General features: G+C 43.1%; 1 protein-coding gene across 2 annotated transcripts in view; it reads left to right on the top strand.

The window, feature by feature from the left end:
* Nucleotides 1-25403, top strand: part of LOC106579906 (transmembrane protein 132C) — a 228908-nt gene that overhangs the window by 187103 nt on the left and 16402 nt on the right. For both annotated transcript variants that reach the window (XM_014160261.2, XM_014160260.2), the window contains exon 6: nucleotides 22433-22641. In XM_014160261.2, the coding sequence (XP_014015736.2) occupies nucleotides 22433-22641 (209 nt within the window). The remainder of the gene's footprint in view (nucleotides 1-22432; nucleotides 22642-25403) is intronic.

Raw genomic sequence — 25403 nt, 5'->3', positions numbered from 1 at the left:
TTGCCTGCAATGACAACAAGCTCAGTCTGATGATGCTGTGACACACCGCCCCAGACCATGACGGACCCTCCATGACGGACCCTCCACCTCCAAATTGATATTAATATTTTTTATTAGATTTAGATTTTTTTTTGCAATTTTTTCTCCCCAATTTCATGGTATCCAATTGGTAGTTACAGTCTTGTCTCACCGCTGCAACTCCTCTATTCACTCGGGAGAAGCGAAGGCCAAGAGCCGTGTGTCCTCCGAAACACAACCCAGCCAAGCCGCACTGCTACTTGACACAATGCCCACTTATCCCGGAAGCCAGCTGCACCAATGTTTTGGAGGAAACATCGCACACCTGGCGACCGTGTCAGTATGCACTGAGCCCGGCCAGCCACAGGAGTCACTAGCACGCGGGGGTGGGGGGGGGGGCAAGGACATCCCTAACCCAGACGACGCTGGGCCAATTGTGCGCCGCCCTATGGGTCTCCCGGTCACGGCCAGCTGCGACAGAGCCTGGACTCGAACCCAGAATCTCTAATCTCCCAAAAGCCTTTTCAAAGTCCGGTATGAATAGCAGACCTGGTTTCCCCGATTTTTCATAGTGTTCTATTGTTTCCAGTATTTGCATTATCTCCAATGTATCGTCCATGTAAAAAACCTGTCTGTTTAGAATGAATAATGTCTGACAATACCTTTTTTATTCTACGCGCTATACATTTTGCTAGACTTTTTACATCACAACACTGAAGTGTAAGGGGCCTCCAATTTTTTTAAATGGACTGGATCTTTATTTTTCCCACTTGTATCCTGTTTCAGTAATAATTCAATCAGACCTTCTTGTTGAGTGTCTGATAATCCACCATTAACATAGGAGTGGTTAAAACACGCTAATAACGGTCCTCTGAGTATATCAAAAAAGGTTTGGTATACCTCAACTGGTATGCCATCCAGCCCTGGAGTTTCCCAGACTTAAAGGCTTTATTTGCATCAAGAAGTTCCTGCTCTGTAATTTTACCTTCACATGAGTCTGTCTGTATGGCTGTTAATTCTACATTATTAATAGAAAACAATACATACAATTAGCTTCGGAGATGGAGGAGACTGAAACAAAAACTCTAAGGCTCTTGGTTCTGCGGGGCAGGTGGTGTCAAGGCTAGCCTTGATGCGGTAGTTGACCTGGTTTTTGAGTCTCTTGGACCGGAGAACCTCGTAGGTGGAGCCAGTTAAGTAAGTAAGCACAAAAACGCCTGAACAATGTGTGAACTATGCAAGAGAGAAGACCTAGCGGTGTGCTAGCTGAGGTAGGCCACGTGAGAGTTTTGCCTAGGTTAGTAGTGCTACAGCCAGCCTTGCCGTGTTAGCTAACCTGTTTAAGGCTGTCTCGTGGACCGGATCACCACATGGTGGGACTGGTTCAGTTAGTAGGCACAAAGCAACTTAATGCTAGGTGAACTAAATATGGGAGCTAATCTAGAAATAGCTAGATGGTGATTAGATAGCTAGTGTTCGTGTGAGGGCTAGTAGCGTAGCTTAAGCTAGCATGGGCCGGTACATGGTTAAACCTTACAAAACTTGCAAGATTCGTTTGAGGGCTGCCTGAGCGTGTTTGTTTCCCATGCGGTACGAGGGCCCATAATAACTCTTTATTTATTTCGAACCAGTTTATGCGTGTGCTAGTCAATGCATAGCTATGAGACTTTTGTGTTAGCTAGCTAATGTTCACGCAGTGGGCTAATAGCCTAGCTATAGCTAGCACTGCGTTAGCCAAAGAAAATGTGGGAATAGTGTTGCTTCTTCGGTCCTGAGAGTCTCAATTGACCATGGCAAGCTGGCAATTCCATCGTACGTGGAAGAGCCAGTAGCAGCTGGCTTTCCAGCATCATTGAGCCACCAGCTCAAGAGCGAGGGGGTTCGAGTATATAGCGCATGCCTGGCCTGGAAAATTGCCCGCTAACCCAGTAGTGCCTGATGCGAGTTAGACTTGACAGGCGTGAGCTAGCTTAATAGATGCCTCGCGGCTAATGAAGTGAGCACTGTGTTTAAACGCTATAGCCGTGGAGCTAATGTAGTCGTTAGCTAGCAAGCAACTAGCTTGTGGGCTAAAGGCATGCTAAAGCTAGCACAGTGTTAGTGTTAGCCAAAGAGAACCGCATGAATAGCATTACTTCTTTGGTCCTGAGAGTCTTTATTGATCATAGCACAGTGAGGTATAACTGGGCAGTTTAGCAAACGAAACAAGTGAAAGTTAGATGTACTAAACGAGAGAGCAAGCTGGCAATTCCATCGTAGGTGGAAGAGCCAGTAGCAGCTGGCTTCCCAGCATCATCGAGCCGTGGAGCTAGTATAGTTGTTAGCTTGCTAGCAACCAGCTTGTGGGCTAAAGGCATGCTAAAGCGGGCACAGTGCTAGCTGAAGGGAACCACATGGGTACTCATCTTCGGGTAAAATATCTCATACGACTGTCAAGCAGAGAGGCTAAACCGGTCAGTCACAAACGAGTGAATGTAGGTTGTCCTAAATGTGAGAAGGGCCTCGGGTAAAGCATAAACTAGCTAGCTTTCGCCACGTGGTAGCTATTTAGCACAGTGCTAGCCAGAGAAAGTGTGTGCTTTCTTAGTCTCTCGACGAACAAAGTGTTTCTGTCGACCTTCCAACTGTGACGATAGGACAGTCAGTCTAGTCAACACGACACAAGGGGATGTGGGTTGCACTAAACTAGTGAGGAGAGTTAGCAATTCTACCGTTTGGCCAGGTATGAAAGCGAATTGTGGTAGTATAGCTGGCCTTTCAGTGACCAACCCGAGTTAGCTAGCCAAGTCTCAGTAGCTAGCCATGTGATGCTAGCTACTACAGGAGAATTAGGGAGTAGAAAAAGCAGAAGAGCTAATTCTACACAAAAACATTCCTTTCGTTAGTTGTTCAACACAAAAAGACAAGTGCTGAAGTTTACCGTTCGGCAGCGTTAACCTTGTGGTTCACCTGAGAACAGTTGATCAAGAAGACAGGGATCAAGTCGTGCTGAGGAGAGCTTTACGAATGTAGTGATCTTCGCAAGGAAGAGAGAGAGAATAACCAGAGGGCAGGATGAGTGGCGCCTTATTAAAAGGGAGGGGCTCACCTCTTTCGCCACTCAACTTGTCTGTCTCCAACAGACGTTGTGTGATTGGTTCTTCCTATAGTGAATCCACCTATCAGTGAATCCCAATGTGAGACATCGAAACAAGTATTTGAAAGAGAACCAGTAGAAAGAAATCCATTTGGGAATTGAAGTCTAAAGCAGTCATTGATATTAGAGGATGAAGAGAGCTCTGATGCTTGACTGTAGCCCTTGGGCTACCCTACACAGTGTACTCCAGACCTTCTTATAGAGACTCATGTCAGGGAGAGAGAAAATAAGTAATAAGGGCCAAGAAACCAGAAAGCCTTGTTCTTTTGTTTGGTGAACAGGAAAGATGGAAAGTTCTACTTGAGCAGCTGGGAGTCTGGGGTTTTTAACAATAGCATAGCTTAATCATGATGGGCCCAAGTGCCCAAAAAAATTACGGGCCCTAATCACCACCCATATTTCCCTTAAAATTGAAATAATTTTGTTGGTAAGGCTGTGTGTTAATATTACTAAGTATTGTAACAGCAGAGCAGAACCTAATCTAAGGGCACATTTGAAGCTGTTACCAGAGAAGCCGCAATATAGCCAATACATTCAGTACCATGGACGGCGGTCAGAAATTAACCCGTATAAGTCTATCAACACCACGGAAAGCGCAAAGCGGTCAAAAAACACCCTACTTTATCTGCAAATAATAGGCAATAGCCTATATTATAAAACATAAATATATAGATCAATGTCTTGACAAAAACACCGAAACACAGCTAATGACCCAGTACATGCTCGCCGAACTTATGCACAGCGTCAAAACTGCCATGCCGGTATTTCAAATGAACTGCCTCCTGCAGAGGCCTATATCAATAACACCACCAAATCAATCAAGTGGAGCATTCAAACAGATTGCTTAAATGGCAGCATGCCTTATAACAGTATATGATGCGTTTGTGCTTACTATTATGTTATAGCCTAGTTAAACGTATAGGCTATGATGACAATGAAATGACTCAGCGGCCGTGCACCAGAACATGGTTTCCAAAGACAGATCGAGCATAGTTGTAGATTGACAAGCAATGTAAATTAATCTCAATAAATCTTGATTTATATAGGCTGTCTGGGTAGCCTGCCCTGTAAAAATATAAGCTTACTCACTCATTTGATTGGCATTCGACAGGCCTTGCGCTCTGCGAAGTCGTTGACTATGGCATTCAAATCCATGGTCCTGGCCCTGGTGTTTTCAATGAGCAGAATGGCCAACCCAGTCTCTCCTGTCCCATGCTGCTCCTCAGGTATGATTTAATTATTTTCAGTTTGGAAAAGGAGCACTCGGCACTGGCTACCGTTACAGGCAGAGTCATAAAAAGTGTATTGTGCTTTGCTATTTCCTTCTTAAAACAGGCCCTGAAAGAGAGTAATTGGCTAGGGAAGCTTGCTGATATACCTTTGATGTAATGTTCAGCCAGCCGGCTGGTGGTCTCATAGAGCACATCATCATCTGCGTTGGCCAGGCTAGTGGGATGGGTGGAGTCAAACAGACCCGATGTTGCCCAGAGTTTTAAATTTGTTTGACAGCTGGTGGATAACGATGTCAAGGTGTGCATTAAAGATGTTGACTCTAAAACTACTCTCCTCATCAGACAGTCGCTCGTCCTCGCATAGCTCATCAAAATGACGCCTCACCTTCCTTTTCCGAGTGTCTTCAAATGCGTTCTGAGCTCCCCATTTGTCAGCAAGGGTCTCTGCAGTGACTTTGGCCTTCTCAAAATCCTGTCGGAATCCGGACAGGACCTCTATCATGTCCTTGAGTAGGCTGACTGCCCTGTGCAGGTCTGTGTCTTTGGCCTGTAGCATTTTGGAGACAACGTTCACATTTTCTAAAACCTTAGTCTGCAGAACGACTACATTTTTTAAATACATTTTCTGATGCAAAATCGAATATACCACTCAACATTGACCATCTCTTTATGCTATGCCTGAAGAAGGTGTATAACAGTTCAACAGTATCATAAAACTGTTTAATCTCTGGCACATTTTTGACAGAGTCGTATAGAGCCAGGTTAAGATTGTGCGCTGCGCAATGCATATAAACAGCAAGCGTCTCTTTTTCGGATATTCTGGCCTGCACACCCAAATAGACCCCACTCATGTTACGCCTGCATCATACGCCTGCCCACGATATTTTGAAATATCCAGCCCATTATCTTCTATGCTGCACAGGATTTTATGTTGAAGCTCAGCTGCTGATGTGTCAGCTGTCTCCAGAAATGCCCAAACAACTCTGTGATGGTCAGATCTGTGGCAAAATGATTTGCATCCCTTAACACTTTCACATAGCAATAAACCTGGCTTAACTGGTCTACTTTGGATACATCCAGTGTGGTGTCCTGCATCTCTCCCTGAATGTCATACTTCTCTCGCTGGCTAAGATATAAATCATCTCATTTTGAGGACAGAGATAGTTAACGGATCCTGCGGGGCGTTCTAAAAGTTATTTCAGAACTGGGTCATAAAATGACAGCAGTTCAATTATACTGAGAAAATTCCCACTGTTGGCCTGCCCCAGCCTTTCACGGTGCCATCTGAACGCCAAATTACATGACCAAGTGTGAAAGATACATTAACTATGCGTTCCAACACCTGTTGCCAGAAATGTTGTTACGCACGCCTCTCCATTTCTGCGTCAATAGTGCCATTGAGCTTCCATTGCTCAAATACCAAACAGGCACCCATGTGAATCTGGGATGTCTCATGACATGCTATTTAGGATGTTAGATGGCTCCAACCCTTACCCCATTGACCCACGCATCAGAGAAGAAAGGGGCACTCCGATTTCCGAACAGCCAGCAAGGCTCACAATACGCGCAATCTAGCTTGGCCAAATAACATAGCCATCTAAGTGGTCATTTGATTCCAGCCTTGGTTGTAGTGGTGTAATATGACTCTGAAAAACACAGCCTTTCGTCATCGCTTGGGAATGGGCCAGTAGGCTTACACGAGCCTAATGCAATAACGTGCCATTTAACTTTTGCATCCACATTTGTTGCACATTTGTTGCAATGCCCCGTCAGTTGGATAGGTAAAAACACTGTCTGTCCCACTTCCACCTGTTTCCTCAGCTGCCACGATTCTAGCCTTGCCCTGCTCCTCTTCCAACCCTGCCCGGCCCGAGGATAGCTTGTCCGTGGTAGTATGGCCTGGCTTGTGCTCAGGGTTGTATCCGCCGGTACCTGACAACCTGTATCCTCCTCTGTTCAAAGTGTCTTCTTCTGGCACAATGGAACAGCTTGGCCTTGGCTCACTTTACCCGCTAAAAGCTGCTGCTGGCGATGATAAACCTACATCCTCTTCTGGTCCCGCTACATTGCTTGTGCTAGCAATGCCTGCACTTGAAATGCATTTGAAAAAGGAATCTAATTTAACTAATTTTGATACCTCCTTTGCTTTCTAATTTGGCCTTCCTCTTTTAGGCTCCACTTTTGTGTTGATACATTGCTGATTTTAAAATCTGTAATTTTCTATTCTCAACTTTCTCTCTTTATTTTATCTTTGTTGGCCATTGTCTCTTGATAGCTAGCTCAACTGTTGCTTAAAACGAGGACAGAAACAACAACGCTTTGGACCAATCAATTGGTCAAAAGAACAGACGACTCTCGGTCGACCAATATATTTTTTTGTCGGGGACAGCCCTAGATAGGCTTAAAACAAACATCTCAAAAACAACTTTCTATCGCTGAGTCACTCATTGTTGTGCAGCATGTCATCAGAGTGCGCAGCTGAACACTGTATGCTGGAAAACACCCAGTTTGTTATTTTTGTATAAAACAAAACTGCTATTAAATAAGAATACCAACCTTATTTTTGTGTGGATTCCGTAACGCGTTTACCTTTTAACAATTCAGAAACACCGCTAACAAAACAACAGCGCTAGTTGGCTGTACTACAGACACCGGTCGTCGTCATGGGAAAGACGCATTGTTAAAAACTCTTGAAAAACAACTGGTTGCAGTAAAGAGCCAACCTGGATACTAAGGAGATCCTAAGGGAAATCGACGAGTACCAACAGCTTTACGCTATGAAGGAACAACATACTCCATCATGGAAAGATCCGACTACCTCACAAAAGAACTCTAACCCGACAAAAAAAAGAAAAACAGATTCATCTACAGACACGGACGATTTACTTACTGTTGAAGTAGAGGCTAGTGCTGTGACTGGAATTCATGCAACACTGGAAAAGTTATGTGAGGAGGTAGCAGGGCTGAGGGGGAGTTTGGAATTTAGCCAGAGTAAAATTCTCACGCTCCAAGGAGAAAACAAGGCACTCACAGCCAAGGTAAAAATCCACGATTCCAACATGGATTGTCTCCTCGGGGAAAACAAGGTGATGAAGGAGTCGCTGCTAGACATACAAAGTTGTAGCATGCGTGAAAATCTAATATTTTCTGGGATTCCTGAGGACGCATCAAATAATCCAGAGTGCGCGATCAGAGAATTCATGCAATCCGCATTGAAACTTCCTCTAGAGACTGTAAACAAGGTGGCTTTCCACTGTGTACACAGATTTGGAGCTCGGAGGGCCAAGGGTCCCCAACTGATCATCACAAAATTTGATCACTACCAACAAAAGAAGCTGATCAAAAGCAGGGGAAGGGAGCTTAAAGGGACCAAATTCGGTCTCAATGACCAATTTCCACGGGAGATAAACTAACGTCGCAAGAGACTGAAATCCTGTACAGAGGCAACAGAGGGAGAGGGGTAAGCGTGCCTTTCTCATTGTGGATAAACTCTTTATAGATGGACAGCTATTCTGTCACGTCCTGGCCAGTATAAGGGTTAATTGTCATTGTAGTTTGGTCAGGACGTGGCAGAGGATATTTGTTTTATGTGGTTCGGGGTTGTGTTTTTGTAGTAAGGGCATTTGATTTAAGTATTCCGGGTTTTTTTGGGCACTGTTTGAGATTCATGTATTCTATGTTTAGTCTAGGTAGTCTGTTTCTATGTAGAGTTAATTGGGGTGGACTTCCAATTGAAGGCAGCTGTGTGGTGTTGCCTATGATTGGAAGTCCTATATTAGTTGGGTGTGTTTGTCTGTGTGTTTGTGGGAGATTGTTCTGTGTTTAGCCTTGTGCCTTGCCAGACTGTTTTGTTGATCGTTCGTTCTTTTTGTTATTTTGGTGTTCATTTTGAATTTATTAAACGTCAAGATGAGCATACACATACCTGCTGCATTTTGGTCTCATCACTACGACAACTGTGACAGAATCTCCCACCAAACCAAGACCAAGCAGAGGAACGAGGAGGAAGGATGGACATGGACAGAAATAAGGTTGAGCGTTTCCAGGGCTATGGAGGAGTTTAGGAAACTCGAGAGGCAGCCCCAATCATTTTTTTGGGGGGGGCACAAGGGCAGTTTTGTGGGGCAAGAATGGAGCCCCAGGCCAGCTCCCCGCACTAGCCCGAAGGTGCGTGTCTCCAGGCTGGCACGTCCAGTACCAGCCCCACGCACAAGACTTCTAGTGCGTCAGTCCAGCCCCGTCAGTCAGGAGTCGCCAGAGCTGCCCGTCAGTCAAGAGTCGCCAGAGCTGCCCGTCAGTCAAGAGTCGCCAGAGCTGCCCGTCAGTCAAGAGTCGCCAGAGCTGCCCGTCAGTCAAGAGTCGCCAGAGCTGCCCGTCAGTCAAGAGTGGCCGGACTGCCCGGAGATGCCAGAGTGGCCGGACTGCCCGGAGATGCCAGAGTGGCCGGACTGCCCGGAGATGCCAGAGTGGCCGGACTGCCCGGAGATGCCAGAGTGGCCGGACTGCCCGGAGCTGCCAGAGTGGCCGGACTGCCCGGAGCTGCCAGAGTGGCCGGACTGCCCGGAGCTGCCAGAGTGGCCGGACTGCCCGGAGCTGCCAGAGTGGCCGGACTGCCCGGAGCTGCCAGAGTGGCCGGACTGCCCGGAGCTGCCAGAGTGGCCGGACTGCCCGGAGCTGCCAGACTGCCCCATCGGCCAGGATCAGCCAGAGTGGCCCATCGGCCCAGAGTCTGCCGATGACCAAAACCCAAGGGAGTCTAGCAGCAACCTTGAACTGAGTAAGCCTGACAATTCAGAACTTAAAGAGATTAACTGTTTAATTGCTGAGTCTGCATACAGGGTGGAGAGGTGGAGGTCTGCCCATGATCCGGAGCAGGGGGAGTCTGCCTACGGTCCGAGGCTGATCGGGTCGGTCGGCACTCTGGAGGACAATAGGCCGGAGCCTGAACCACCAGGGTTGGGGAGGGGGGGTGTAGCACAAGTGCCGTCGGTGACGGCAGCCACCCTCCCTTCCCTCCCTTTAGTTTAGGGGGATTTTTTGTTGTTGTTTGGGGTTTTGTTATTCTTGAGGTGCTTCCGGGGTTAGCACCTTTAGGGGGGGGTACTGTCACGTCCTGGCCAGTATAAGGGTTAATTGTCATTGTAGTTTGGTCAGGACGTGGCAGAGGGTATTTGTTTTATGTGGTTCGGGGTGGTGTTTTTGTAGTAAGGGCATTTGATTTAAGTATTCCGGGGTTTTTTAGGCACTGTTTGAGATTCATGTATTCTATGTTTAGTCTAGGTAGTTTGTTTCTATGTAGAGTTAATTGGGGTGGACTTCCAATTGAAGGCAGCTGTGTGGTGTTGCCTTTGATTGGAAGTCCTATATTAGTTGGGTGTGTTTGTCTGTGTGTTTGTGGGAGATTGTTCTGTGTTTAGACTTGTGCCTTGCCAGACTGTTTTGTTGATCGTTCGTTCTTTTTGTTATTTTGGTGTTCATTTTGAATTTATTAAACGTCAAGATGAGCATACACATACCTGCTGCGTTTTTGTCTCATCACTACGACAACCGTGACATATTCTGAGACAGTTCCATAACACCATGGCTGTACAAACTTTTACAGGGACTTCAGGTTACGAAAAAAAGAAAGTATGGGAACTGTAAAAATATCTGAACACTATGAAGTGGATATGACCACACAGGTACTCAATTACATGTTCACTTACACATATGGACTTATACATACACATACACACACACACTTGATCTCGCTCTCTTCTCTCACTCCCTCTTTCTCTCTTTTCTCTTCTCTCCCTCTCACTTCTCTTTCTTTTGTCGAGAACTGTTCTATAATTTAATGTTTCTTGTTTGTCTATCTTTTCTATGTCTTTGTCTACATGTTTATATATGTTTACAACAAGCAAGGGGAAGATATCAGAATAGGGACATTGGGGAATAATAACATATTGTACGGGATACATTTGTACTGTAGTGATGTCGTCTCATAGTAATGCAAGGTCTCTTTCATGATCATGTGAAATGTGAATTGCTATGGAAATGCTGGGATGTGTAATTTCAATGATGTTAAAGGTAATTATGATGCAACTATGATGGTGATACGATATGGATGGCAATTATCATCATAAATATTAAGGCTATACGCACTACATGTTACACACATAGACACTTAACCATGCAAACTGGCGGGGTTATTATTTATTTGGACATCACACATTATAGTCTTACTCTTATACAGACATTGTACACACTATCACTAAATCACATCCAATATCATACACATCAACTTACTCTGATTTACTACACACATAATATCTTGTCTCAATTTTCTAACATCTGTGGTATTGGCTCACAGGCAAACAGGCAAGGGAATAAAACATTTAATGCTAGAACCTATTTCTTGAATTCTAAATATCAGACATTTGAAAGCTCTAATTTTGACTGTCATAATACCTCTGATGGCAGTAACTTTACAAGCACTAATTATGGTCAATTTAGACTGGAATAGTACTTAGTTATGGTAAGAGGTGAAATAAGTATAGCCAGTTATAATTGTAATGGTTTAGCAGATTATAAAAAAAGATCCGTCTTTACATGGCTAAAAGAAAAGGAATATAAAATATACTGTTTACAGGAAACTCACTTTACATCCTTAGATGAAGTTACGTGACAAATGAATGGGGTGGTGAAATACTTTTCTGTCATGGACAAAGGAACTCAAAAGGTGTGATGATATTAATTAACAAAAATGTTAGGAATGATTTGCACGGAAGGTGGATCTTTTTTAATATGAAAGTGGACGAAAAAGAGATTTGGCTCATTAATCTATATGGTCCAAAACAGGATGATCCATACTTCGAAAATATTTATACCAATTTATTGAACTTACAGACAACAAATGATCAAATCATTATGGTAGGAGACAATAACACAGTGTTAAGTACCTCAAGGAAATCACTCTAAAAACTATCGTCACTGTGCCCTTAAGGAAATCACAAATATTATGGACACATTAGAAATAGTGAATATTTGGAGACTAAAAAACCCCAACCTAGTGAGATATTCATAGAGACTTAATCAAGCTAGTCGTCATGATGACTTTCTTGTCTCTTTCTCTCTTTCATCAAAGCTTTAAAAAGTTTTAATAGGAGACAGAGTGCGATCAGATCATCATCTACAGTGGCTTGCAAAAGTATTCACCCCCCTTGGCATTTTTCCTATTTTGTTGCCTTACAACCTGGAATTAAAATAGATTTTTGGGGGGGTTGTATCATTTGATTTACACAACATGCCTAACACTTTGAAGATGCAAAATATGTTTTATTGTGAAACAAACAAGAAATAAGACAACAAAAACATAAAACTTGAGCGTGCATAATTATTCACCCCCCCAAAGTCAATACTTTGTAGAGACATCTTTTGCAGCAAATAGAGCTGCAAGTCTCTTGGAGTATGTCTCTATAAGCTTGGCACATCTAGCCACTGGGATTTTTGCCCATTCTTCAAGGCAAAACTGCTCCAGCTCCTTCAAGTTGGATGGGTTCCTCTGGTGTATAACAATCTTTAAGTTATACCACAGATTCTCAATTGGATTGAGGTCTAGCCTTTGACTAGGCCATTCCAAGACATGTAAATGTTTTCCCTTAATAAACCACTCGAGTGTTGCTTTAGCAGTATGCTTAGGGTCATTGTCCTGCTGGAAGGTGAACCTCCATCCCAGTCTCAAATTTCTGGAAGACTGAAACAGGTTTCCCTCAAGAATTTTCCTGTATTTAGCGCCATCCATAATTCTTTCAATTCTGACCAGTTTCCCAGTCCCTGCCGATGAAAAACGTCCCCACTGCATGATGCTGGCACCACCATCCTTCACTGTGGGGATGCTGTCCTCGGGGTGATGAAAGGTGTTGGGTTTGCGCCAGACTAGCGTTTTCCTTGATGGCCAAAAAGCTACATTTTTGTCTCATCTGACCAGAGTACCTTTTTCCATGTGTTTGGGGAGTCTCCCACATGCCTTTTGGCGAACACCAAACGTGTTTGCTTATTTTTTTATTGAAGCAATGTCTTTTTTCTGGCCACTCTTCCATAAAGCCTAGCTCTGTGGAGTGTATGGCTTAAAGTGGTCCTATGGACAGATACTCCAATCTCTGCTGTGGATCTTTGCAGCTCCTTCAGTGTTATCTTTGGTCTCTTTGTTGCCTCTCTGATTAATGCCCTCCTTGCCTGGTCCGTGAGTTTTGGTGGGCGGCCCTCTCTTGGCAGGTTTGTTGTGGTGCCATATTCTTTCCATTTTTTAATAATGGATTTAATGGTGCTCCGTGGGATGTTCAAAGTTTCAGATATTTTTTTATAACCCAACCCTGATCTGTACTTTTCCACAACTTTGTCTCTGACCTGTTTGGAGAGCTCCTTGGACTTCATGCTGTTGCTTGCTTCGTGGTGCCCCTTGCTTAGTGGTGTTGCAGACTTTGGGGTCTTCAGAACATGTATATATACACATGTGACAGATCGTGTGACTCTTAGATTACACACAGGTGGACTTTTTTAACTAATTATGTGACTTCTGAAGGTAATTGGTTGCACCAGATCTTATTTAGGGGCTTCATAGCAAAGGGGGTGAAAACATATGCACGCACCACTTTCCTGTTTTAAATGTTTTTGAATTTTTTAAAGTTATTTTTTACTTTCACTTCAACAATTTGGCTATTTTGTGTTTGTCCATTACATGAAATCCAAATAAAAATCGATTTAAATTACAGATTGTAATGCAACAAAATAGGAAAAATGCAAAGGGGATGAATACTTTTGCAAGGCATTGTAATTGGCCTTAACATAACTCTTATAGAATTTCCACGTGAACAGGGATAATGGACATTTAATCAAAGTTTACTGGAGAACAACTTATTTTTAACTAAGACAAAATTATTTATAACTGAATTTTTCCAGTTTAATATAGAAACAGCAAATCCAGTTATTGTTTGGGATACTTTTAAATGTATCTTCAAATGTCATTCAATTCAATATTCATCAATAATAAATAAGCAGTTTCTGGCTAAAGAGACAAGACTAACAAGGGAAACACATTAACTAATAGTACAGGTAGATAGGTAATAAAAACGATAATACAGAGATACAAAGTAATTTAGAGGAAAAACAAAAAGAACTTGAGGAACTTATTCAAGAACCATCTAATATTACAAAAATAAAGCAAACTGGATGGAATATGGAGAAAAATGCACAAAATTCTTCCTGAATCTCCAACACAGGAACGCTAACAAAAAAAGAATTTGCAGAAATTCGTTACTGAAGACGGAGTCATCTATGATTCTCTGAATGATATTTTAAAAGAGGAAGATAAATATTTTAAGCATATGTTCTCTTTTCCGTCTCATCCTGTCCCACTGAATGAAGATTACGGTAAGGAATTCTTTCCAAATAATACAAAACAGTTTTTATTAACAAATGTACAGAATGATCAGTGCGAAGGCCAAATTACAGAGGAATAACTTTTTGAGGCTATTAAATCCTTTCAGTCTGGAAAAATCCCAGGGCTTGATGGCATACCGGTAGAGGTAGATCAAGCCTTTTTTGATATACTCAAAGCTCCATTGTTAGATTGTTTTAACTACTCCTATAGAAATGGTAGTCTGTCAGGTACTCAGGAGGAAGGTCTGATTTTACTATTATTAAAACAAGACCCAGATGGCAAACATAAAGATCCAGTCTAAAAAACTGGAGGCCCCTTACCCTTCAATGTTGTGATGCAAAAATACTAGCGAAATGCATAGCACTCAGAATTAAAAGGGTTTTAACAGGTATTGTTCATCCTGATCAGACAGGTTTTTTACATGAACGATACATTGGAGATAATATACAACAACTTCTAGAAATAATAGAACATCATGAAATATCTAAGAAGCCAAGCCTGGTATTTATAGCGGATTTTGAAAAAGCATTTGATAAAGTAAGACTGGATTTTATTGATAAATGCCTGGATTTTTATCCATTTCGGTGATTCTCTTATAAAATGTGTAAAAGTAATGTATAGCAACCCCAGGTGTAAAATAGTAAATTACGGCGACTTCTCAGAGTTCTGAGTTGTGAAGAGGAGTTAAACAATGGTGTCCGCTATCACCATATCTATTCGTTATGGCCATCAAAATGTTAGCTATTAAAATCAGATCCAATAACAACATTAGAGGATTAGAAATCCAAGGCTTAAAAACAAAGGTGTCCATGTATGTCGATGACTCAAGTTTTATATTAAGTCCGCAAGCTAGATCCCTGCAACGTCTCATTGAAGAACTAAATAACTTTTCTGGACTCTCTGGACTAAAACCTAAATTTGATAAGTGTACAATATTAGGTATTGGTTCTTTAAAAAATACAACTTTTACATTACAGTCTAACCAGACACCTAGGTATTTGTAGTTGTCCACATATTCTAAGTCATTGATGCCCTCAATCTCACTCAAATTATTAATGAACCCACCAGGTACCACCCCAAAGCCATAAACACGGGCACACTCGTAGATATCATCCTAACCAACTTGCCCTCTAAATACATCTCTGCTGTTTTCAACCAAGATCTCAGCGATCACTGCCTCATTGCCTGCATCCGTAATGAGCAAGCGGTCAAACGACCTCCACTCATCACTGTCAAACGCTCCCTGAAACATTTCAGCGAGCAAGCCTTTCTAATCGACCTGGCCCGGGTATCCTGGAAGGATATTGACCTCATCCCGTCAGTAGAGGATGCCTGGTTATTTTTTTTTAAAATGCCTTCCTCACCATCTTAAATAAGCATGCCCCATTCAAGAAATGTAGAACCAGGAACAGATATAGCCCTTGGTTCTCTCCAGACCTGACTGCCCTTAACCAACACAAAAACATCCTGTGGCGTTCTGCATTAGCATCGAACAGCCCCCGTGATATGCAACTTTCCAGGGAAGTTAGAAACCAATATACACAGGCAGTTAGAAAAGCCAAGGCTAGCTTTTTCAAGCAGAAATGTGCTTCCTGCAACACAAACTCAAAAAAGTTCTGGGACACTGTAAAGTCCATGGAGATTAAGAACACCTCCTCCCAACTGCCCACTGCACTGAGGATAGGAAACTCTGTCACCACCGATAAACCCACTATAATTGAAAATTTCAATAAGCATTTTTCTATGGCTGGCCATGCTTTCCACCTGGCTACCCCTACTGTAGTCAACAGCACTGCACCCCCCACAGCTACTCGCCCAAGCCTTCCCCATTTCTCCTTCTCCCAAATCCATTCAGCTGATGTTCTGAAAGAGCTGCAAAATTTGGACCCATACAAATCAGCCGGGCTCAACAATCTGGACCCTTTCTTTCTAAAATTATATGCTGAAATTGTTGCAACCCCTATTACTAGCCTGTTCAACCTCTCTTTCGTGTCGTCTGAGATTCCCAAAGATTGGAAAGCAGCTGCTGTCATCCCCCTCTTCAAAGGAGGGGACACTCTTGACCCAAACTGCTACAGACCTATATCTATCCTACCCTGCCTTTCTAAGGTCTTCAAAAGCCAAGTCAACAAACAGATTACCGACCATTTCGAATCCCACCGCACCTTCTCCGCTATGCAATCTGGTTTCATAGCTGGTCATGGGTGCACCTCAGCCACGCTCAAGGTCCTAAACGATATCGTAACCGCCATCGATAAGAAACAATACTGTGCTGCCGTATTCATTGACCTGGCCAAAGCTTTCGACTCTGTCAATCACCACATCCTCATCGGCAGACTCAATAGCCTTGGTTTCTCAAATGATTGCCTCGCCTGGTTCTCCAACTACTTCTCTGATAGAGTTCAGTGTGTCAAATCGGAGGGCCTGTTGTCCGGACCTCTGGCAGTCTCTATGGGGGTGCCACAGGGTTCAATTCTTGGGCCAACTCTTTTCTCTGTATACATCAATGATGTCGCTCTTGCTGCTGGTGAGTCTCAGATCCACCTCTACGCAGACGATACCATTCTGTATACTTCTGGCCCATCTTTGGACACTGTGTTAACAACCCTCCAGACGAGCTTCAATGCCATACAACTCTCCTTCCGTGGCCTCCAACTGCTCCTAAATACAAGTAAAACTAAATGCATGCTCTTCAACCGATTGCTGCCTGCACCTGCCCGCCTGTCCAGCATCACTACTCTGGACGGTTCTGACTTAGAATATGTGGACGACTACAAATACCTAGGTGTCTGGTTAGACTGTAAACTCTCCTTCCAGACTCACATCAAACATCTCCAATCCAAAGTTAAATCTAGAATTGGCTTCCTATTTCGCAACAAAGCATCCTTCACTCATGCTGCCAAACATACCCTCGTAAAACTGACCATCCTACCGATCCTCGACTTTGGCGATGTCATTTACAAAATAGCCTCCAATACCCTACTCAACAAACTGGATGCAGTCTATCACAGTGCCATCCGTTTTGTCACCAAAGCCCCATATACTACCCACCACTGCGACCTGTACACTCTCGTTGGCTGGCCCTCGCTTCATAATCGTCGCCAAACCCACTGGTTCCAGGTCATCTACAAGACCCTGCTAGGTAAAGTCCCCCCTTATCTCCGCTCACTGGTCACCATAGCAGCACCCACCTGTAGCATGCGCTCCAGCAGGTATATCTCTCTGTTCACCCCCAAAGCCAATTCCTCCTTTGGCCGGCTCTCCTTCTAGTTCTCTGCTGCCAATGACTGGAACGAACTACAAAAATCTCTGAAACTGGAAACACTTATCTCCCTCACTAGCTTTAAGCACCAGCTGTCAGAGCAGCTATCAGATCACTGCACCTGTACACAAACAACTACCTCTTCCCCTACTGTATTTATTTATTCATTTTGCTCCTTTGCACCCCATTATTTCTATTTCAACTTGCCTACCTGGTTAAATAAAGGTGAAATCAAACAATTAAAAATAAATAAATTAATTAAAATGACCCTGCAGTTTATCTATAAAATGGGCTTACGGTGAAGTAGACATACTATCACAAAATATATAAATAAGCTTTCCACTATAAATTTCAATACAAAACTTGTAAAAATAGACAAGATCCTGCAACCATGGAGAGGTAAATACCTGTCTATTTATGGAAAAATTGCCCTGATTAACTCCTTAGTCATATCTCAGTTTACTCACTTATGGCGCTGCCTACTCCGGATGATTCATTTTTCAAATCATATGAGCAAAAAATATTTAGCTTTATCTGGGACTCTAAACCAGACAAAATAAAGCGTGCCGATCTATATAATGAATATGAATTGGGTGGGTTGAGATTATTAAATATAAAAGCACTAATCCTCTCTCTAAAAGCTTCACTTACTCAAAAGTTTTACTTTAACCCTAAATGGTTCTCAAGTAGATTACGAAGAAATGTTCATCCATTGTTTAAAAATGGCCTTCTTGCCTTTGTGCAGATTGCCATGTCTCATTTTAGATTAATTGAAAGTTATACTTTTTTCAAAGTATCTATCTTTTTCAAACAAGCATCGCAGAGCTGGCTACAATTTCAAGTTCATCCCCCTGAAAATATAGAACAAATATTTCAACAAATATTATGGCTGAACTCAAATGTGTTGGTTGATAAAATACCAGTATTTATGGGAAAAATGTTTGAAAAGGGGATTTTGTTCTTAAATTATATTGTAAATTGGAATGGTAGAGTTATGTCTTTCGTGGAGTTATCAGAATTGTACAGGAAGGTCTGCTCAATCCAAGAGTACGACCAATTGATTACAGTATTAGCCCAAAAATGGAGGAGGCAGCGGGAGGAGGTAGGGAACTGGTCTGTCTGCCCAATATAAAGGATTAAAACTGGCGGAGGAATAAAAATAGCATAAATAGGAAAGTATACCAGTTTCATTTGAGGACCAGTATGTTGACAACTGTGCCATACAGATTGCAAAAAAGTTGGGAAGAGATTTTTTATGTACCGATTCCATGGTACAGGGTGTATGAGTTGATATATAAAACGACGCAAGATTCAAGACTTCGTGCTTTTTAGCTAAAATTATTATATAGAATTCTTGCCACCAACAAAATGTTGAATATTTGGGGCATAAAATCATCAAAGCTCTGAAGATTTTGTTGTGAGGATACAGAATCAATAGGACATTTATTTTGGCATTGCCCTCAGGTAGCCTGTTTAAGGTCTCAGGTTCAGGAAAGGCTGAAAATGCATAACATTGATCTAAAATTGACCCTAGAAATAGTATTGTTAGGAGATCTGGAGAGACCGGGTCAGTCAATTACTAATATACTAATACTCTCAAAAAAGTATTTATCTTTCACTCGCAATCTGTGGATTCTATTCGATTAGATAGATTGAAAATGTACGTTAAACCTCACAGCATGAAAGATATAATCTCAGCAAAAAAAGAAATGTCCTCTCACTGTCAACTGTGTTTATATTCAGCAAACTTAAAACCTGTAAATATTTGTATGAACATAACACGGTTCAACAACTGAGACATAAACTGAACAAGTTCTACAGACATGTGACTAACAGAAATGGAATAATGTGTACCTGAACAAAGGTACACATCAACAAAGGTACACATCAAAATCAAAAGTAACAGTCAGTATCTGGTGTGGCCACCAGTTGCATTAAGTACTTCAGGGCATCTCCTCTTCATGGACTGCACCAGATTTGCCTGTTCTTGCTGTGAGATGTTACCCCACTCTTCCACCAAGGCACCTGCAAGTTCTCAGACATTTCTGGGGGGAATGGCCCTAGCCCTCACCCTTCAATCCAACAGGTCCCAGACGTGCTCAATGGGATTAAGATCCGGGCTCTTCGCTGGCCATGGCAGAACACTGACATTCCTGTCTTGCAGGAAATCACACACAGAACGAGCAGTATGGCTGGTGGCATTGTCATGCTGAAGGGTCAAGTCAGGATGAGCCTGCAGGAAGGGTACCACATGAGGGAGGAGGATGTCTTCTCTGTAACGCACAGCGTTGGGATTGCCTTCAATGACAACAAGCTCAGTCCGATGATGCTGTGACACACTGTGCCAGACCATGACGGACCCTCCACCTCCAAATCGATCCCGCTCCAGAGTACAGGCCTCGGTGTAACACTCATTCCTTCGACGATAAATGCGAATCCAACCATCACCCCTGGTGAGACAAAACCGCAACTCGTCAGTGAAGAGCACTTTTTGCCAGTCCTGTCTGGTCCAGCGACAATGGGTTTGTGCTCATAGGCAATGTTGTTGCCGGTGATGTCTGGTGAGGACCTGCCTTACAACAGGCCTACAAGCCTTCAGTCCAGCCTCTCTCAGCCTATTGCGGACAGTCTGAGCACTGATGGAGGGATTGTGCATTCCTGGTGTAACTCGGGTAGTTGTTGTTGCCATCCTGTACCTGTCCCGCAGGTGTGATGCTCGGATGTATCGATCCTGTGCAGGTGTTGTTACACATGGTCTGCCACTGTGAGGACGATCAGTTGTCCGTCCTGTCTCCCTGTAGCGCTGTCTCACAGTACGGACATTGCAATTTCTTGCCCTAGCCACATTTGCAGTCCTCATGCCTCCTTGCAGCATGCCTAAGGCACGTTCACACAGATGAGCAGGGACCCTGGGCATTTTTCTTTTGGTGTTTTTCAGAGTCAGTAGAAAGGCCTCTTTAGTGTCCTACGTTTTCATAACTGTGACCTTAATTGCCTACCCTCTGTAAGCTGTTAGTGTCTTAATGACTGTTCCACAGGTGCATGTTCATTAATTGTTTATGGTTCATTGAACAAGCATGGGAAACAGTGTTTAAACCCTTTACAATGAAGATCTGTGAAGTTATTTGGATTTTTATGAATTATCTTTGAAAGACAGGGTCTTGAAAAAGGGCCGTTTATTTTTTTGCTAAGTTTAGATGGATTAAATAATTGTTTGCTGAGTTTATGTTGCGTAGAAATCCGAGGGTGGCCAGCAGAGATAAGTGGGATGGATTGAGGGAAGCTGAGGGTTGGGATGTGGAATTGGGAGTGGAATGATGGTCAAAGATAAAGTATACAAAAATAAAAAAATAAAATGTAAAAATAATCAAAAGTAAGTTTGAATGACACTGAGGGGCAATGTTTTTACAGCTAATGCCGGTTTGCCTGAGGCTGATGCCGTGCAGGTGTTTGTACACATGCATATACACATACTCTCATTCAAATGCACACATACATGGACACACACATATGTAAATAGTGCCAGACATGCACTCAAACATATACAGTTGGCCTTGCTGTTATGATTTTAGTTGTCCTTGATGTCCTTAGTTTTTTTTTCTTGCATTGTTGTTTTCTTGAAAAATAAATAAATAACAACAACACTTTGGAGAGTATTTGCACAATGAATCCCAGAATGCATTTCATTATCTTAACATGGTATTGAAACTATTGAATAATAGGATTTATTTAGCAAATTAATATCATTTTGCTGGCGAAACCATCAATGAGGTCATTTATCATATAGCCTACGTTAAAGGAAGATCTTCTCGTCAAATCGTAGACATGATGGACCTGCGTCAACAATTAATACTTGAGGATGGTGGGACAGTATTCATATTACATATGGGTCTTGTCACCGGGCCCATGTACGTCGCGGGCCCTGGTGTGACCACACCGGCTGAAGCTACGCCACTGGTTCTTAAACTGTATCAGACAAGCAGTGATGCAGGGAAGAGAGCTCCGGAGGAGCTTGGCTATCTGTCACACAAACACTTTTACTTGAGGATACACGCTCTGTTCTGTGAATGATAAATGCTTATTCATGTATTTTATATCTGACAGTAAAGAAACAACTTTGAAATTGAAAAACATATTTTATGAACTAATCTCAATTCGTCTCATTGAAGTAATAAACTGCTATTGGGGAGTTTGCTCATAATATCTGCTTTAAAAATAGGTTAATTGTCTACTCCATATGCTTTTAGTATCTTTGTGTGTGTGTGCATGTGTTTTTGTGTTTGATGCACTCCTGCAGCTGCCGGCCACGCCTCTGAATGACCTTCGTGGTTGTGTTTGGTTGTGTGTGTGTGTGTGTGTGTTTTGTATTTGTGGTGCTAAACTGGCTTCATCATAAGGCTTTGAGAAATAGAGGCTGAGCGTGTATCAAAGAGTAGTTGCTAGTGAAGGGGCGAGTCAGCCAGCTAAAGCGATGACGAGCTGTGAAGCCCTGCCTCTTTCAATGTCATGCAATTGGCCCAGTGATTTCCTCTGAAAGGCCATTTGTAAAACAGATGGTTTTGAATTTTCATGTTATCAGTGGAGACCTGCCTTCCTTTCTCTTGCTGCCATCTGTTGGTTCTACGTTCTGTTGGTACTATGTAGCCCTGGGCAGATGCATTGGTAATCTAAGGACCTGTATTGCAACCCTCCCTCCACACATTTAAGATGTGCCCCCGCCCTCCTCCTTTCTCCTTTTGTAGTTGGGAATAAAGATTATGGATGAACAGTGAAGCTTTCATCTTATTTTTCAAAGGACAAACGCTAGATAAAATATATCAGAGGGACACACAACACTGTAGTGCATCTCATATTGGTCCATTGTAGGGTCAAAATAAAAGACAACCTACAGTACAATACAGTACAGTACATTACAGTTTGAAAAGTGTGTGTGTGTGTGTGTACTTGTTCTCCTACCTTATCATGACCCCAATATCCTGACAAGTTAGGAAAACGAGAACTAAAAAAGTCTGGACTTTTTCCATGTCCTGAATTTGTTCAAATGCTATTTTAAGCTTAAGGGTTAGGTTTCGGGGCTAAGGTTAGGGTAAGACTTAAGGTTAAGGTTAGGGTTTTGGGGGTTAAGGATAGGGTTAAAGTTAGGTTAGGGGTTAGGGAAAATAGGATTTTTAATGTTGAAACATTTTTACTCCCCAAAAAGTCCAGAAATGTCATGAAAATAAAGCTGTGTGTGTCCACGTGCATGCTTGTGTCCAGCCTTGTCCATTGAGTTGGATTTGTCTGGTTCTGATGGTGCTGGTTGGGAATCTCTTTAGGTGACACTTACACATGCTTCTCTCCCCTCCTCTCCAATTCCTGTCCAGGTGTCAGACAGGTGTGACTACGTGTTTGTGAATGGGAAGGAGATGAAGGGCAAGGTGAGGATGATGGTGAACTTCACCTACAGCTACCTGAGTGCCCAGCTGGAGATGAACGTGTGGATCCCACGGCTGCCCCTCCAGATCGAGGTGTCTGACACAGAGCTCAGCCAAATCAAGGGATGGAGGGTGCCCATCATGACCAGCAGCCAAAGGTATGTGTCCCTCGTCCCCCTCCATAGAATCACATAGACAGACTCTTCACCCATGCAGTCCTCGCCAGGTAAGTGGACAGAAAATGGAGATGATCGAAAGAGCATGCACAAAAGCTCTTATTTTCAACATATCATATTGTTCTGCACTTTGTGCAGGTCACACATCTCCCCCCGGACCCGAGACCTCGTCTCCTCTAACACCTTATCCACCAACACCTTATTCTGCTTGCCTCACACTCTTTGTGCTGCTCTCCTCACACTCCAATGATGGGAGCAGACCTCAGGTCTACCTACTGGAATTAGTACTGGACATACTCACTATTGTACCAAAACAAACAGCAAATGCATCCAACACTGCATCACAAGTTTGATGTAATCATTGAGCGCTAGGAATATGGGACGAAATAATACACTTTTGACTACTTTAATACACATAAACTCAACAAAAAAAGAAACGTCCCTTTTTACAGGACCCTGTCTTTCGAAGATGATTCGTAAAAATCCAAATAACTTCACAGATCTTCATTGTAAAGGGTTTAAACACTGTTTCCCATGCTTATTCAATGAACCATAAACAATTAATGAACATGCACCGGTCGTTAAGACACTAACAGCTTACAGACGGTACAAACCCACCGTCGCTGGACCAGACAGAACTGGCAAAAAGTGCTCTTCACTGACGAGTTGCGGTTTTGTCTCACCAGCGGTGATGGTTGGATTCGCGTTTATCGTCGAAGGAATGAGCGTTACACCGAGGCCTGTACTCTGGAGCGAGATCGATTTGGAGGTGGAGGGTCCGTCATGGTCTGGGGCAGTGTGTCACAGCATCATCGGACTGAGCTTGTTGTCATTGCAGGCAATCTCAACGCTGTGCGTTACAGGGAAGACATCCTCCTCCCTCATGTGGTACCCTTCCTGCAGGCTCATCCTGACATGACCCTCCAGCATGATAATGCCACCAGCCATACTGCTCGTTCTGTGTGTGATTTCCTGCAAGATAGGAATGTCAGTGTTCTGCCATGGCCAGCGAAGAGCCCGAATCTCAATCCCATTGAGCACGTCTGGGACCTGTTGGATCGAAGGGTGAGGGCTAGGGCCATTCTCCCCAGAAATGTCCGAGAACTTGCAGGTGCCTTGGTGGAAGAGTGGGGTAACATGTCACAGCAAGAACTGGCAAATCCGGTGCAGTTCATGAGGAGATGCACAGCTGGTGGCCACACCGGATACTGACTGTTACTTTTGATGTTGACCCCCCCCCCTTTGTTCAGGGACACATTATTCCATTTCTGTTAGTCACATGTCTGTGGAACTTGTTTAGTTTATGTCTCAGTTGTTGAATTTTGTTATGTTCATACAAATATGTTACGTTTGCTGAAAATAAACGCAGTTGACAGTGAGAGGACGCTTCTTTTTTTGCTGGGTTTATAAGGGAATTTGTCCCAATACTTTTGATCACCTAACATGGGGGGACTATGTACAAAAAGTGCTGTAATTTCTAAATGTTTCACCCGATATGGATAAAAATACCCTCAAATTAAAGCTGACAGTCAGCATTTTAACCTCGTAGCCATTGAATCATTTCAAATCCAAAGTGCTGGAGTACAGAGACAATACAACATGTGTCACTGTCCCAATACTTTTGGAGCTCACTGTAGTTTGGATTTGTGGGGGCTTGTTGTGTTATGTGCAATGTTGTTATCCAAATGTGTGTTGGGACAGCCCATTTCTGTTGTTGTTGATGAGTGTGTGTCCGGTCTGGCATGGCTGCCGACAGATCTCTGGGAGACAGACCATCTTTGTTTATCAGGGAATAACAGGCATGACCTTGCAAAGTAGCAGCGTGACTGGTGACAAGAGCGGCACCGGCACCCGTCCACCGAGCAGGGGGCCACTCAGAGCCACAATACCAAGAGAAGGGACCTGCCTCCGTCTGATAGGCTGCCAAGTGTTCCACACAGACACGGGGGAGAGAGAAAGAAAGAGAGAGGAGAGACAAAGAGAGAGGGAGGGGGAGTGACAGTCAGGGCCGGCTCTAGCTTCTGGTTGGGGGGCCGCCACCTTGTGGCAAAACATTTTAGTGGCCTCTTTTCTTGACGGTGGAGAGGAATGTTTTAGTTTTAAATTGAATTTAGCCGAATAGACTGCCAGTAGCCTACCAAATGTTTCACCGTGTTCATTACAATGTAATATAATGAACACGGTGCATCTCTAGTCCAAACCTTTCAATAGTTAGGCTATCCATATTACCAGAGTTTCATCTTATTCTTTCTATTTCTATGGCGGATTTGCGGCCGAATGGAACATGCCAAAACTTTGGAGATAACAATAGATGGCAAAGTCAAAGTTTTTTCTATCCATCTGTGGCAAAGTTTTCTCTAAATGCTTCTGACAAATCCATCTCCAGAACCTGCCATAGCTTAGCCAGCTGGCTAATCTTTTGAATACGGTGTAACAGATTGCTAGCTCGATAATGCTAGCTAGCTGCACTGACAGCCCTACTTGTTGTTTTTTCTCTGCTACACGTGGAAATCACCACAACGTTCCCACCCCCAATTTCTGAATATGTATTAGAAGCCTGCATCATTCTTCGAAGGTGGAACCTAAACAAGACTTAATGCTATAGGACAGGCATTACATCGAAATAGGGGTGGCATTGCCCTCTGGTGGGGGCCTTTTAAAGCTAAATTCCTACAATTCTACAAATTTTGCCATGCCTTACGCCATGTTCATATGATATCTGAGTGAGACTGACTAACAAAATC

Source organism: Salmo salar, chromosome ssa20 (genome assembly GCF_905237065.1).
Source record: "Salmo salar chromosome ssa20, Ssal_v3.1, whole genome shotgun sequence".
NCBI lineage: Eukaryota > Metazoa > Chordata > Actinopteri > Salmoniformes > Salmonidae > Salmo > Salmo salar.
This window is presented reverse-complemented; position numbering and strand designations above follow the sequence as displayed.